This window comes from Parus major, chromosome 3, assembly GCF_001522545.3.
Source record: "Parus major isolate Abel chromosome 3, Parus_major1.1, whole genome shotgun sequence".
NCBI lineage: Eukaryota > Metazoa > Chordata > Aves > Passeriformes > Paridae > Parus > Parus major.
This window is the reverse complement of record NC_031770.1, coordinates 98363760-98377560: the sequence shown is the minus strand read 5'-3', so window position 1 is coordinate 98377560 and position 13801 is coordinate 98363760. Positions and strand designations below refer to the sequence as shown.

The window sequence follows — 13801 nt, the reverse complement described above, 5'->3', positions numbered from 1 at the left end:
AGGCCATTGCAATCACTGACCTGCTAGCAGCATCACTGCTGCAAGGCCTTTACTAGTTGCCAGTTAACAGTCCTCCACCTTGAATTCCAGATTCTGGAAATTAGGATTTTTTATTTATTGGGGTTTTCTCCCTAGGATAGCCTTGTGCATCCTGCTAGATCCAGGGCAAGAGCAGTCACACACAATCACCTTCAGTGCAATCAAGAGCAAAGACCAGCAAGCCAGCTAATTTTAAACCAAAGCAGCATCTCTCAAAGCACCACAGATTCTGTGCTTTAAAAGAGGGAGAACTTAAGCAGCAAGCAGACTCCAGTGTTCTTTCCTGTGAAGGAAGAGGTTTTGAGTTCTCTAAAGCTTATTCACTTTAACTGTGCTTGAGGAAAGAAAGGCTTGCAGAACATCACTTGCTGGATATTGGACTAAATCATGGATAAACTCCTCTTGTATTGCAAGGCAGTAGTCATTTTCAGTCTATCCCACTCCCATCTCACTGCAGATGATTTCCAGGAACTCAGACCAGAGGGATTCCTTCACAGACACCTTATACCAGTTATATAAAGCATACTCATTTGTACTGCTGTTTAGTGTGGAATAACCATGTTGCAGTATATACATTGTTTTCATTGCTGTTATGTATTAAAACCAACTTAACTGGCATGATGCAAAGCTCAGAATACTGCACCAGCCTGAATTAACCCTGAAACATCATCTGTTTAGTGCAGTCAGTCTGAAAGTTAGAGCTAAGCACAATCTCACTTGATATCAACCACATGAATAAGCAGCTATTTCCTTCAGACCTTGCATTTCCCTCAGAAAAACTGTAGTTCAAAAGGAAATCAGCACACAACTTTGTCCACTGAAGCACTGAAGCCAGTACAACACTGAGTCCAACCAGCTCTTTATTACATGAAATACTGTTCCCAGGTATTAAAGAAAAAGCAATCAAGTCCACAAGCCACCTGCATCTTATTTTTCAGTACCTAGAATATCCAAATTAGTTCTTTACCTTTCATACCAAGTTTCTTCCTGTTCCTTGATATATTTGAAGATTAATAGTTTAATTTACAGCACCATTTTTAAATTACATACCCAGAAATAAGTACAAGTCATAAAAGGTTAGGCTGCAAAAGATTTTGACATGCATTTTACTGTTGTTGAATATTTCAAGACAGTTATTTATTTTAAACATTAAAGTGCCAGGTTTATGTACAAACTATAAAATAGTAAAATGGTAAACTTAAAACCTGCTAAAAAAGCAGTGAGGTCATCATGTAGTTGCCTCCAGAGTTTTTACAGACTATTCAACAAATTTACAACTGGAATTTTTAAACTGTTCCTGCTTATGGTGAGAACAGCAGAAGCCAGGGGTCAGTGCCCACAACTTCCCATCTTGCAGAAGGAAGTAACTATTTCATGGAGTGGAATAGCATGTGCTATAAGATACACCTGAGCATCCTATGCATGAACACTGCTGGTAAAATCTAATTAAAAGGGGTTTTACTGCTGGAGCTGCACCAGCCTTCTAAAGTATACCAGTATCACCACACTTTACAAGAGTGGGATTTCAGTACAGGAATGAAGTCACACTGTGACTCAAGCACACTGTTTGCCTGTAAACAGGGCAGGATGCCCATTAATGCCAACAGTCCCAGGTCACTTAAAATTCTGCATCCAGGGTGAAAGAGTTGTCTGTGGGCTTCGACATGACTCCCATCCTCTGATATTCACCTACTCGCTTCTCAAAGAAGTTTGTCTTGCCTTCCAGAGAGATGTTTTCCATGAAGTCAAAAGGATTCTCTGCTTTGTATATCTGAAATACACAGGCAATTCTACAGTCACCACAGGTGCTCCCACTTTGAGTATGCAAGAGCATTAGAGATCAGTCAGAAAGAGCCTAATGGCAGCATCAGCAGCCTTACTATGCAGTGAACAAAATCGCTGCCCCAAGCCTCCTCTATTTGTTCCTGTCCTCTTTTAGCTGCAGTAAACAGAAGCACAGCTACTAGTACAACTTTTTCCATAGCATCCTTTTGCTTTGTTCTGTAGGTCTCCAAACAGAATGTAGCAGCAGAACTGCTAAATCATTTTACAAGTTAAAACAATATTGCTGCAGCCAATTTAGAATTGGGGTTTCTGAAGGAAACTAACATTACCTTTTCCCCAAGAAATATTCAGTGTATTAGAGCCTTACCTTGTTAAATCCCAGTTCCAACATAAGCCGGTCTGCCACAAACTCGATGTACTGTTTCATTAAAGTGCAGTTCATGCCAATCAGCTTTACAGGCAATGCCTCTGTCAAGAACTCCTGCAGATAACAAGCATTTTATGTACAGAAACTCGTATTCACTCTCTATAATCTAGGTTAATTTTATACCAAGCAGCTCTGTTGATTGCAATGAAGTTCCTGAACAAGAGGCAGACAGTTACCTGTTCTATGAGAACAGCATTCATGATGATTTCCTTTACTCTCTCCTCTGATGGTTTGTGTATCAAGTGCTTGAACATGAGGCAGGCAAAATCACAGTGCAAACCCTGGAAAGAAGTTTCAGAAAATTATTTCAGCACTGATTTAAAAGAGCACAAAGTGACATCACTTTTGCCATGTTAAGTCTTTCCTAGAGACATCTTTCTGCCTAACCAGAAGGCATCATAAGCAAGTTCTGCCAGTGCAAGGCACAGCAGCTGCGAGCATTGGTGAGAACCCTACTACTTTAGAGGAGGTAAAATGCTAAGTTCATTCATATGCTTCTGCAAGATCCAGTGACATATTTACACAGTTAAGTGAGTTTTATAGTCTGCCTGTTTCTAAATATACTTCTGTTTGAAAATATAGGCTCCAACTGAGTATCATTACTTTGCGCTACAGTGGCACATTACCATCTCAACTGCTAGAATTTGACTCATACCTCATCTCTACTGATGAGCTCATTAGAAAAAGTGAGTCCAGGCATTAATCCTCTTTTCTTCAGCCAAAAAATTGATGCAAAAGAGCCAGAGAAGAAGATGCCTTCCACTGCTGCAAAGGCTACTACACGTTCTCCTGTTAAGAGAAGATTGATAGTAATACCACACAGAAAACTTAAGATTGATACACAAAAGTTGCAAACTGCATCCTGCAAAGCAGTTCTGTTGTTTCTACCTAAGTGTACTATGGCCAGTGCTTAAAAATTATTAAAGATTTCTGGTTATTAAACAAAATGAACAAGAGAGGAAGCAGAAACTAATCTGAGCAGCTACTAAGTAGCTGAAGACAAGGTTCCTTCCTTCCCCCTGGTTCTACAACCCTCAATATTATCCATTTTCAGACAGCTCACTAAAAAGAGCAGTCATTTTGGCAGCTGATTTAAGTCAGTGTCTGCTCATCTTTGGCCATGAAAAGTGTTACAATACTAGTGAAATAATTATCTGTACCATCTCACCTTTGAAGCAAGACATAAGAAATCACCAAGACAGAGGAGCTACAGTCTCCAACCAGACATGTCTGCTGGCTGTAGATGGCCATGACATGTCCTGACATGTGGCAGCAATTTACAGGTTGATCATACAGTCAGGCATATGATTGCCACATGACCTTATTATTCATGATATCAGCAGTTTTACAAAGATTTCCTGTCAGTAGCAGCTCATTTCAAGATGAAAATTATTTTCTTCACATTCAGAATTATACCAGTGTCTTATACTGGAGAACATGTACTCTGTGTGACAGCAAAGATCCCTGTTAACTGAAGTCTGGAGAAATGGTGGTTCCTCCACCTTTAGGAGAGGGATTTCACTTTGTTTCTCATATGTGTACTCACCATATGTTGCTTTCTTGTCCCCAATCCAGCACATGGCCCAATCTGCCTTCTTTTTAACACATGGTAACGTTTCAATAGCATTGAAAAGAAATTCCCTGAGAAAGATAAAACTCATTAGGATACAATACAATATCAACACAACCAGCAGAATAGGGATTCACTACCATAAACAATCTTGATCACTTAAACATGTTCTGCACCTTCATCCTGGTAGTTGTCCTTCCACCTCTTACCTGGCACCAAGCCAGCTGTATTTGTTCCAATTAACTACTTTTTTCTATACAAACCCCTCACACATCAAAACCAGTTCACATGAATTCCCACTACAATATATCAAGGGGAGAACTGTTTCACCAAGTATACTTAAACAAGGCTGTCAAAACTAGAAATTAACCACAATCCACTTTACAGTATGAAGGCATCAGACCTCTCATGTAAGCAACTCTTCCTAGGATTTAGCATTCCAGAGAAGAAATGACCCAGCAAGTTTTTTAAGTAGCAGTACAACTCACTTTAAACTTAATATACTCCCCTTATTTGACTGCTTTATCTTTTACATTGTGTAATTCCTTTACTTCAGTACTGTGATTTCAGTTTCACTCTTCATGTAAGGTCTTACACCTCAGAGGAAAAAGATACCATCAAGTAAAACTGCTCTTAAACAGCAGTAGCTTTTTATATATAAGTCTAATTTACATCCTAAAATTAGCCTCAAAGTTAGAGAACACCTGACATGCATTAGTTAAATTCTGAGTATTTATTGAGTTTTGAACTTTTTATCATCAAGCAATACAAACCTCTCTTTAGAATCCTTAATGTAGGTGTCAATAAGAAGACTGTACATTTCTGAATGTATATTTTCCATGGCAATCTGGAAGCCATAGAAACAACGAGCTTCTGTGATTTGTACTTCTTGACTGAACCGCTCCACCTAGAGGAAATAAGTAAGCATTTGCAGATGCGTTTGCACTTTGCAGGTTAGAGGCATTAATGCTGTATGGACCAGTTATTGGTCAGCCCATAAAATCTCCTTTGGATTAATTCCAGAGATGCAGATTACTAACAACAATATGCAAAGCACCAGCCCCTCAGAATTTCAAGTCAGAAGATATTCTTTGGCCCCATGGGAAAACATCTTAGTTTTATTTAACCCCTATCAGGAAGAATTGTAGTAGAGAAGAAGCAGAACATGGGCTGTGAAACAAGTGTTACTGTAGGGCAGTGCCCAGTGGGGAGTGGGCACACTTGGAGATTACAAAACTAACCTGAATTTGTTACATAACACAGGACTGCCCTGTGCCTTCTAATGCTGTAAGACACTCCATGATCCAGCAAACCAGCTGGATTAGCCACAGCAAGCATGTGAACATGTGAGTTATCTGGTTATCTACCCAAAATGATACTTCTCTGTCGGGACTTGCTATACACTCACCAAGTTCTCGTTGACAATGCCATCACTGGCAGCAAAGAAGGCGAGAACGTGAGAAATGAAGTACTTCTCTTCAGGCTTCAAGGACTCCCAGTGCTGGAGATCTTTGGAAAGGTCCACCTAAAACATTGCAGATTAAGTAAGAAACGGGTGCTCCGGTGGAAGCCCATCCCTGAGCACCGGGGCCGCGGCAGCTCATCCCTCACCTCCTCCGCCGTCCAGAAGGAGGCCTCGGCCTTCTTGTACATCTGCCAGATGTCGTGGTACTGGATGGGGAAGATGACGAAGCGGCGGGGGTTCTCCCGCAGCAGCGGCTCCTCCTCCTCCCCGCCCCGCGGCACCTGGAATGGCGGGAGAGCGGCTCGGGCCGGCGCTGGGCTTTGCAGGGAGACTGAGGGGCGGCAGCTCGGGAGAGACCCCCGAGAGGGAGAAGGGCTGGGAGGACGGAAAGACCCCTCCGAGAGAGAGGGGCTGGGCTGGGAGCAGAGAGCCCTCTGAGGGACAAGGGCCCTGGAGGGTGGAGGGACCCCGTGAGGGAGAGGGGCCGGGGTGGGGCGGTGCAATGCCCGGCGGGAACCAGCGGGCTCGGTGGGGGGCACAAAGGAGCGACCACCGATGGGGAGAGGAGAGCGGAGCTGGGGTTGCAGGAGCCTCCGGGAAACAGGACAAGGGCGGGCGCGGTGCCCGGGCGTTCTGCACTCACCGGCTTGCCGTCACCCTCCTGGAAGATCTTGCGGGCCGTCTTGCTGGCCAGAACACGGGCGCTGCTGAGGGTGGGCGGCTGCGGGGAGAGAGGGGCAGGGTGAGCGCGATGCGGCGCTGCCGGGAGAGGGGCGGGAGGGCGGGCGGGTGCTCACCGTGTTCTCCTTGTCCCTCAGCGCCAGGCCCTTCATAGGCGACAGACCCTTCATAGGAGACTGGCTCTTCTTGGGCGACACCTGGGGCTGGTCGTGGCGGGCGGCGAGCGGGGTGCGGGCGGACAGCATGGTTGAAAGTCCAGCGGTGGCAGCAGGAGCGGGAGCAGCAGCGGCGGGAGGAGCGGCAGGAAGCAGGATTCCGCGCGCTGGCCCTTTATAAGGCCTTCGAAGTTGGCGCCAGAACGGGCGGCTGGCCACTCACAGCCCTCGCCAGGCCTCCCGCCGCCCTCCCCCGCTCTCCTATTGGCTGGCGCCGCGGGCGGGGCCCCGCCTCCCATTGTGGTGGCGGCGGCGGGAGGAAGAGCCCCGCCCTTGGCTTTGGCGCCACGGCGCGCGGACAAGGCGGGAGAGCGCGGCAGGCCCCGCCCCGCTCCTACAAAGACAGCTCTGAGCTTGGGAAAGATTCGGCTGCCATGGGAAAGTCCAAAACTCGTTTCTGATACGAGAACGTAACCTGGGTTTGGGGTACAGATCTGGAAACGCCACTTCGCCATGCTTTCCTCTTTTCTCTTCTGGTCCCTCCTGCCTAACCTATTTGTTTTCACTTTCAACACCGATCCCTGAATTTGGATCGAGATTCTACATTCCTACATTTGGAGGCAGAAATTTGCTTCCTGGAGAAACTGATTTTGTGTGCCACCCGGTTTCACGTGTTTTAATTAAATAGCACAAGAAAAGGAGAACACAGGTATGAAGAAGAGGTGAATATTCATAATTTCTAAAAGCATTTTTTATTAATTAAACCACAACATCGTTTTCCACACCCAATTCTACAAGGGATTTGCTTCTCTCAGCTAAAATGTTTTCCCTGAAGCAGTTTTAACGAAACCAGGAGCTCCATGAGACTTGGAAGCTCTTCAGTCACATGGGATGCAGAATAGCCTGGGAATGGTCCCTGTCACCTGAGCATGCTCTCAGGGATGAGTTAGGTGGCCAAGCACCATGCTATGCTTGGCTGGAGAGGAGGCAGATAAAGCAGGAGAGCAGCAGAACTATATAATGTTACTATGTTAAATTCACTGGTGTGGATTTGGAAGAAAAACAAAAGTATTCCCCTCCTCCAGCACCACCTCTGACACTGGTGTGACTGGTCAAAGTCACAGATTTGGCTCTGAGGTCTCCTCAGCTGGGATATTATGAGAAATGGCCAGCAGAGACATTAGGCTTGTGTTTTCTCTTGGTCCTATTTAGGACATCAGACTGGTGCAGACACCCACCCAGATGTTCTATGTGACTTTCTGAGTTAAATATGCATCCCTAAATATATAGGGATACATATTTACAGACCTAAATATACATCTCCATCCCAGGAGAGTGAGCACCACAAAATCCTATCCTAGTAGGCAGCCTGCTTAAGGATAAACATGTTCCTGCTCCATCCCAGGAAGCTGGCCCTAGAGGCAGGAGTACCAGGTATCTCTCAGAAGGCCTGCAAGTGCCCATGTAACACCCTATTATCTCCTGCCACCTCTACAGCTGCTGGGAGAGTTGGCAGAGAGCTAGAGCAGCACCCTCCCCATCCCACCCAAACTCACTTACCCTGCCACCCCAATAATGAACCCAAAGCCACCACAAGCCCTGGGCCAAAGGCTGTCACAATGCAACAGCTGTGCTATCTCTGCAGTCCAGCTCCTCTTCTCAGAAGCTCATGGCAGGGCATCAAGGCCTTGGCCCGAGGATGATGACTCTGAAAGGAGAGAAAAGTGCTAGGGTGAGCATAGAGAGGGTCTGTGAGGAAGCATGTTGCAACTCTGTGCTGCTGGAGCTGCCACCAAATGGTATTTAGAAATGAGTGTCTGTGCTGAATTTTCCCATTACAGCAGTTTAACCCAACTGCATTTCTTCCTCACATCATGTACATCCTTCTCCATGATGCAACTGCATTTAGGGACCAGTATTTTCACGGCAGCTTCTTTGGCAGATGTGGGTTGAAGGCAGTAGGCTGCTGCCCTGCTCTGAAGTGCTCAGCATCAGGGATGACAGGGATAGTGGCCAGGGATAGTCAGCTAGCTCCTGCCCCCTCTTTGGCTGTGTGAAAGAATGCTCTGCTCTTATGGCCTCTGGCCACTAGTTCTGAGTACTGTGTGCTTAAAAAACAACAGCCCCAGACTTGTATTAGTTTCTCACCTTCTCTGTTTGCAGGAATTCAGTCACTCAAAAAGGTGGAAGTAAGAACAGCCTGGGGTGTCTGGGTGAGGCGGGTGTGGGGTGTTGTGTAACCATGTTGTGTAACCACTCTGTTTGCACTAGGTGCCCCCCCCAGGCCCTCACGCTGGGGTCCCAGCACCCAGCTCCACCCAGGCCCTGACATTCTCATCAGCTGCTCAGCAACAGCCTCTGTCCCAGCCACTGCTGCTGTGGACCCCCAGGGCCAGCATGGCAAAGCCCTGTCCCACCAGACACAGCCTACAGCCCCAGGCCCCATGTCCCCATCACGCATCTGTTTCTCAGGACAGCTTTGCCGTGGCTCTCAGCTCACTGACCCACTGGTAATGCTCAGGGCAGGGTTCTCCTTGCTCAGAGGATTGGTTTCCTTCCATTTTAATGCAGATTACCTACAGAACAGATAACTAGTGACTCCAGGTGCCTCCCACCACTGCAGCAACTGGTCTGATCAAAGTCAGTGAGGAGAACTGACTCATCACTAGCTGAGGACTCAGCGTTTGCTGATGGTTTTCTCCTGATATGTTTGCTTGGTCTGATCCAGCCACACTCATCCATGCCAAATCCTGAAATCCTCACCTACTGCTCAGTCTGGTAGGGTTGATATTTGTGTAGAGCACCGTGCTTGAGGACTCCTGCTTTGGTCTGAGTTCCACATGCAGCACAAAGAAATCTAAGTACTCTAAATACAAGCTGAGACAGAGTAGGTGAGCAGGAGAGGTCACCAGCCAACATCTCCGAGATGGTAAGCGGTGGTCTCAATGGCCTCCACTTTCTCCAGCAGGTTTGGAGGTAGGCCTCAGCATTTCCTCACCCAGCTGTGCTGAGGAGAATGCTCCACATCCTTCCAGTACCAATCTGAACCATGAGGACTCAGACCAAAGCTTCAAACATTTGAATGAAAATTTTCCCCCAATTGCTGTCCACCTGTTTAGAGGTGGTTGCCCTCCATTTACTCCAGGATTTATAACTGCAAAAACTGAACTGCAGGGCCAAGGCACTTCGACAGGCTGTTTCACTGAGAAATTTAATGCAGAACAAAACAAGCCTTCATTAGAGTGATTCTGGCTGGATATCACATTTGCCAATACAGCTCATTCATTTGCAGCACCATCATTAGCCACCTGACAGTCGGCCTCTTTGGAGATAATGAGCTGTTGGAAAGCAAAGCCTTCACAGGGTTAACATCCCCAGTGCCTTGAATTTTTTTAAAGCTGTAGTTTGTGCCTATTCAAGGTCCTTATTCAACATTTACAACTCTCAGGACAAAGTCTGCAGGTAATATATGACCACATACAGCTTTTTAATGGTGTAATTGGGCACGTTCCTTTGCTGTTCATGAAACTCAGCACAGTGCTGCAGATACAGTCCCACAAGTGCCAGGTAGATCATGCAGCACTGAAGGACTTTCAAGAGCTGGAAAAATGAAGCTTTCCAAGCAGCTGCACTTGCTGGCCATCAGCAGTCAGTAATATGCAAGAGCAGCACTGATTCTGGTGCCTTCCTCAGGATCTGTGAGCACACTGTAGAGCTGGAGTAGCAAGGCCCACATAGCACATACCTGTGCTCCAGAAGGTTGTCACTGTTCCTGGCTGGTAGCAGCACCTCCTTTCCTGCAATAGAGAAGGCAATGGCTCCAGCCTGTTGACCCACCATTGACTTGCCTCAAGCAGTCAGGGGTTTGGTCTTTATTTTGGTCTCAGCTCCTGTGCTCTGCTCATGGAGACTGTGCCTGATCTCTTGTCACACGGAAAACTACAGCCTCTAGCAGCCTGTGAACAGAGCAGTGAACTTTCCTGAGGGTTACATTCCTCAGCACCTACTCATCCAAAACTGCCTGTTGGAGGCAGGTCCTTAATTTCTTACACAGGCCTGTGTTGGTTGTGTTGAGCAGGGCTGCTGCACAGCAGCACTTCTGGGACATCCCCTCATTGCTACTGTACGCATACAGTGGTCTGAGTCACCCTTTCCCTCTTGGTCCAGAAGACAACCTTGCCATCTTAGTAAGGCAGCCAGGAGCCTCCCTGTACTTCCAAGTGGTTCCAAAGAAAACCAGCCTCAGTGGAAGTCGATTAACTGAGGAGGCAAAGGTGGGACTTCAAACCCTTTTTCCTAACTGGGTCAGCAGTGAGCAGTTTGGTTACCACCCAAACTTTACTCACCTGCAGGGAACTCATATGTATTCCACATCCCTGCTCTATTTTCTTCCAATGACCTTTTCTTCTCCAGCAGAGATTTTCCCCAGCCCTGGAAGATGCAGATTATCTTCAACAAAGCGGATACCTCCTTCTACCAGACTTCCTGGTGTACATTGGCATTCCTCTCCTAAGAAACCACCTCGTCAGGATCATCATGTAAAGACTGAGAAAGGATGCTGCCTCCCACCTTTGGGACAGTACAACATTTTAGCCCTTTTCTGCTTCAGATGGCCATGACATTTGCACTCATCCAGCAGGGCAGAGAAAAGAGGGAGACTTATCACTGAATGTTTTTCTGTGGCATCTGCCAGACACTTCCCTGCAGAGCAGGAAAATGCTCAGTATTTGTCAGGATTCAATTACAATTTTACCAAAGAAGGGACTAGGAAAAGCCAGCTCCTTCCATGCCCTGTTGTCCTGCCGTGGCAATTTCATTGTGGGGTCTAGCAGTGACCCCATGGTGATAGGAGAAGGTGCAAGGGACTGTTTACCTGATCAGTACCTGTGCACAAACAGGCAGCAGTAGAAAAGATCCCAAATACATGCAAGTGAGTGAAAGATGAGCTAGGAATATGCCTATATATGAAGGCAGTAATTGATCCTGGGAATTGTAACCCAGGGAAAATAAGATAAAATGGAAATTAGAAAACTAGAGAGGCAGGTGCCTACAGCACCTAGGGAACTGTGAAAACACAGAAAAGTGGATTTCTGTTGCATTTGCATTCAAAGGGATAACCAGAGGCAGATAAATTGATGCAGGTCTGATATTAAATGAGACAGTGGCCTGTATGGGAATGTAATGGGGTGTAAGGGGTGACAAAAAAAGAAGGTTGTCATCCATTATCCTTTTGGAAGTACAGTCAGGCTAATAACAAAAAAAAATCCCTTGCTTTATAAGGGTGCATTTGATTCACTGCTTTGTGACATTTGATAGGATTAAAACTGGCTAACTGATAGATTTTAGAAAGTCACTGTTGGGGCATATCATTACTAGCTCAATGTCCTGATGTGCATGCAAAGTTTTATGTGGTAGATGTGGTGGGTAGTGAATGTGTGTAAAAGTAACCTGTCCTTGGTATTAATGAGGCTAAATGCAGGATCATGCACTGGGGAAGAAAGCTAAAGGTCACGTTTATGAACTGTTGGACTGATTGTGCAGAGAGGGGTTCCTGGGTGATGATTCATAGCAGCTCCATCAGCAGCTTCCCAGGCTAACCCATGGTCAAGGGAGAAAAGCAGATCCTCTGCTCCATTGGCAGAGGGGTTGCAGCTGGGGGCATGACTGCTTCCCTCCTGCATTGTGTGGGACAGCATCCATGGGGCAGCACCAGCAGGGCTCAGCTTGAGATTCAGCCACCCAAGGCAGGTGCCTACTCATGGGTGGGGTGTGCAGGCACCGAGGGTACCTGAGACATTCTAAAGCATCCTGCCTGACCTCGCTGTGCCACTCTTTCCAACCACACATCCAGGCCCTCCAGAGCCTCTCAAATGGCACAAATATCCATATTTAGGCAACCAAGTAAAGCCATCCAATATGAGTTGGATGTCTAAATGCATTGTCATTATCTCAAACCAAACCCACTCCCTGTGCCCAGTCCCAAAAGCAAAGGTTGAAAAGGGTGTTGACAATGTGGTAGCTGTTCAGAAGACAGCTCCAGGGCACACCAGAGGATTACAAATCTGCCCTGGAGCAAGCTGCTGGAGTAGGCAGTCCTGTTCACTGCTGTGAGAGTAAGCTGGGAAGCAGCCAGGTACCCACCCCAACCAAGCATGGCTGTAATCAGCCAGTGGGGAAAAAAGGTGTAAGATCTCACAGCTTTGAGCAGTCACCAGAACATGGAATTCAGAGAGAAGGTATTTCCCACCAGGTGTAATTATGCACTGAACAGCTTTCCTGAGCACAGGGCAGATTCCTCAATTCCCAGTCATGATTTCAAGATTTCACATGACAGTTTTATTCAGGCAAATTATGTTTTGTTCAGCAGTTACCATCAAGTTTTGCTGAGTATAAAAGGATTAGGATATATTATTTTATTAGTCCTTTTGTCTGGCATCCATCAAGATGTTCTTTCATTGCACAGCAAGCTCAAGGGCATGCCAGGAGCTTCTCCCCAGCTATGCCTGTTGGCACACCCAGCTGAAGAAAGGGGGGAAAAAGGATCTTCAATATAAAGTTTTAACACTGAATACATCAATAAGTAAATAAATAAATAAATAAATAACTGATATTTTGTTGCAGGAAAACATTCTGGTCTCATGTAACTCCAGCAGAAAAAAACCCAACACTATAAAACAGGAGACAACAGGTCTCTTAACAACAGAGCCCTACCGTACCTGCTCCACCACATATTGCCACGTCTCTCTCTTGGGGCTTCAGTGACCTCTAACATTTTCAGTGAAGCTGAGACACAAATAATTCCCTTAAAGGATACAGCATTTTCCATATTCCCTTCCCTTCAAAACCCTTAAACAGATGCACTCCCTCCTCCTTTCCCACACCAGCCCTTGGGGAAAAAGAGGAATTACACAGCTGCAGTACTGCTGTGTTTCCTTCCCAGCAGGACCTGGGAGAGCTTCCATTCTATAACCATCCTAGATCAATCACAGATGGAGACAGCAAGGTATTATATGACCTTTCTTTGCCTATACTGCATTGCAGAACTGCATATCCATATACAATTCTCTACAACAGTTGCCTTCCCTGTGACTGTCCCCATCTCTTCCTTATTTTTTCATGTTAGCTTTCAGTTCCCATTTATCCCCTTTTCTCCAGTACTACCACATGAATTGCTCAGGACAAGGAAATTTGCACCCTCTTTCCACTGGGATCCTGCTCCCTCCCCACCTTGACCATGAAGCTCATTTTTGAGCTTTCAGTACCAGCTTTCCTCAGACACTTCCATTCTTATTTTCCACAACTGCCTCAGATCCAGTGCCCAGTTGTCCCAGCCCAGCACAGATCCCAGCTGTAAAGCAGCTTCAGAAAGCAACTTATACCCCATGCATGACACATCCCTTCCCTGGCTGCCACAGCCCTGACACCCCAGCTACACATCCCTTATGATGGGACCTGCTGTCTGCAGCTCCATGCAGTGAAAACAGGCACATGATAACCTGGGCATGAAGTGTTTCCTAAGGCCACTGGCCAGAAAAGGAATGAGATGCTGTCCTATCATCTCTCCACAGAGCTCATGGATGCTTGGCTGCAAAGTTAGTGAGCACAAACACAGAGCCCGGAAGAGCCAGGCTGCGCAGGGGAGAGGAGAGAGGCTGCACAGGGGAGAGGAGAGAGGCTGC

At 46.4% G+C, this 13801-nt stretch overlaps 1 protein-coding gene across 1 annotated transcript; it reads right to left on the bottom strand.

Moving 5' to 3' along the window:
- Positions 1-881: 881 nt before the first annotated feature.
- On the bottom strand, positions 882-6280 carry RRM2 (ribonucleotide reductase regulatory subunit M2). The gene is made up of 10 exons (XM_015623525.2): positions 6084-6280; positions 5930-6007; positions 5433-5567; positions 5230-5346; positions 4595-4728; positions 3798-3892; positions 2907-3040; positions 2428-2532; positions 2192-2305; positions 882-1810 (listed from the first exon to the last, which is right to left on the bottom strand). Exons 1-10 carry the CDS (start codon positions 6210-6212, stop codon positions 1658-1660), a joined length of 1194 nt encoding a protein of 397 aa, XP_015479011.1. The 5' UTR covers positions 6213-6280; the 3' UTR covers positions 882-1657.
- Between the last annotated feature and the right edge of the window lie 7521 nt (positions 6281-13801).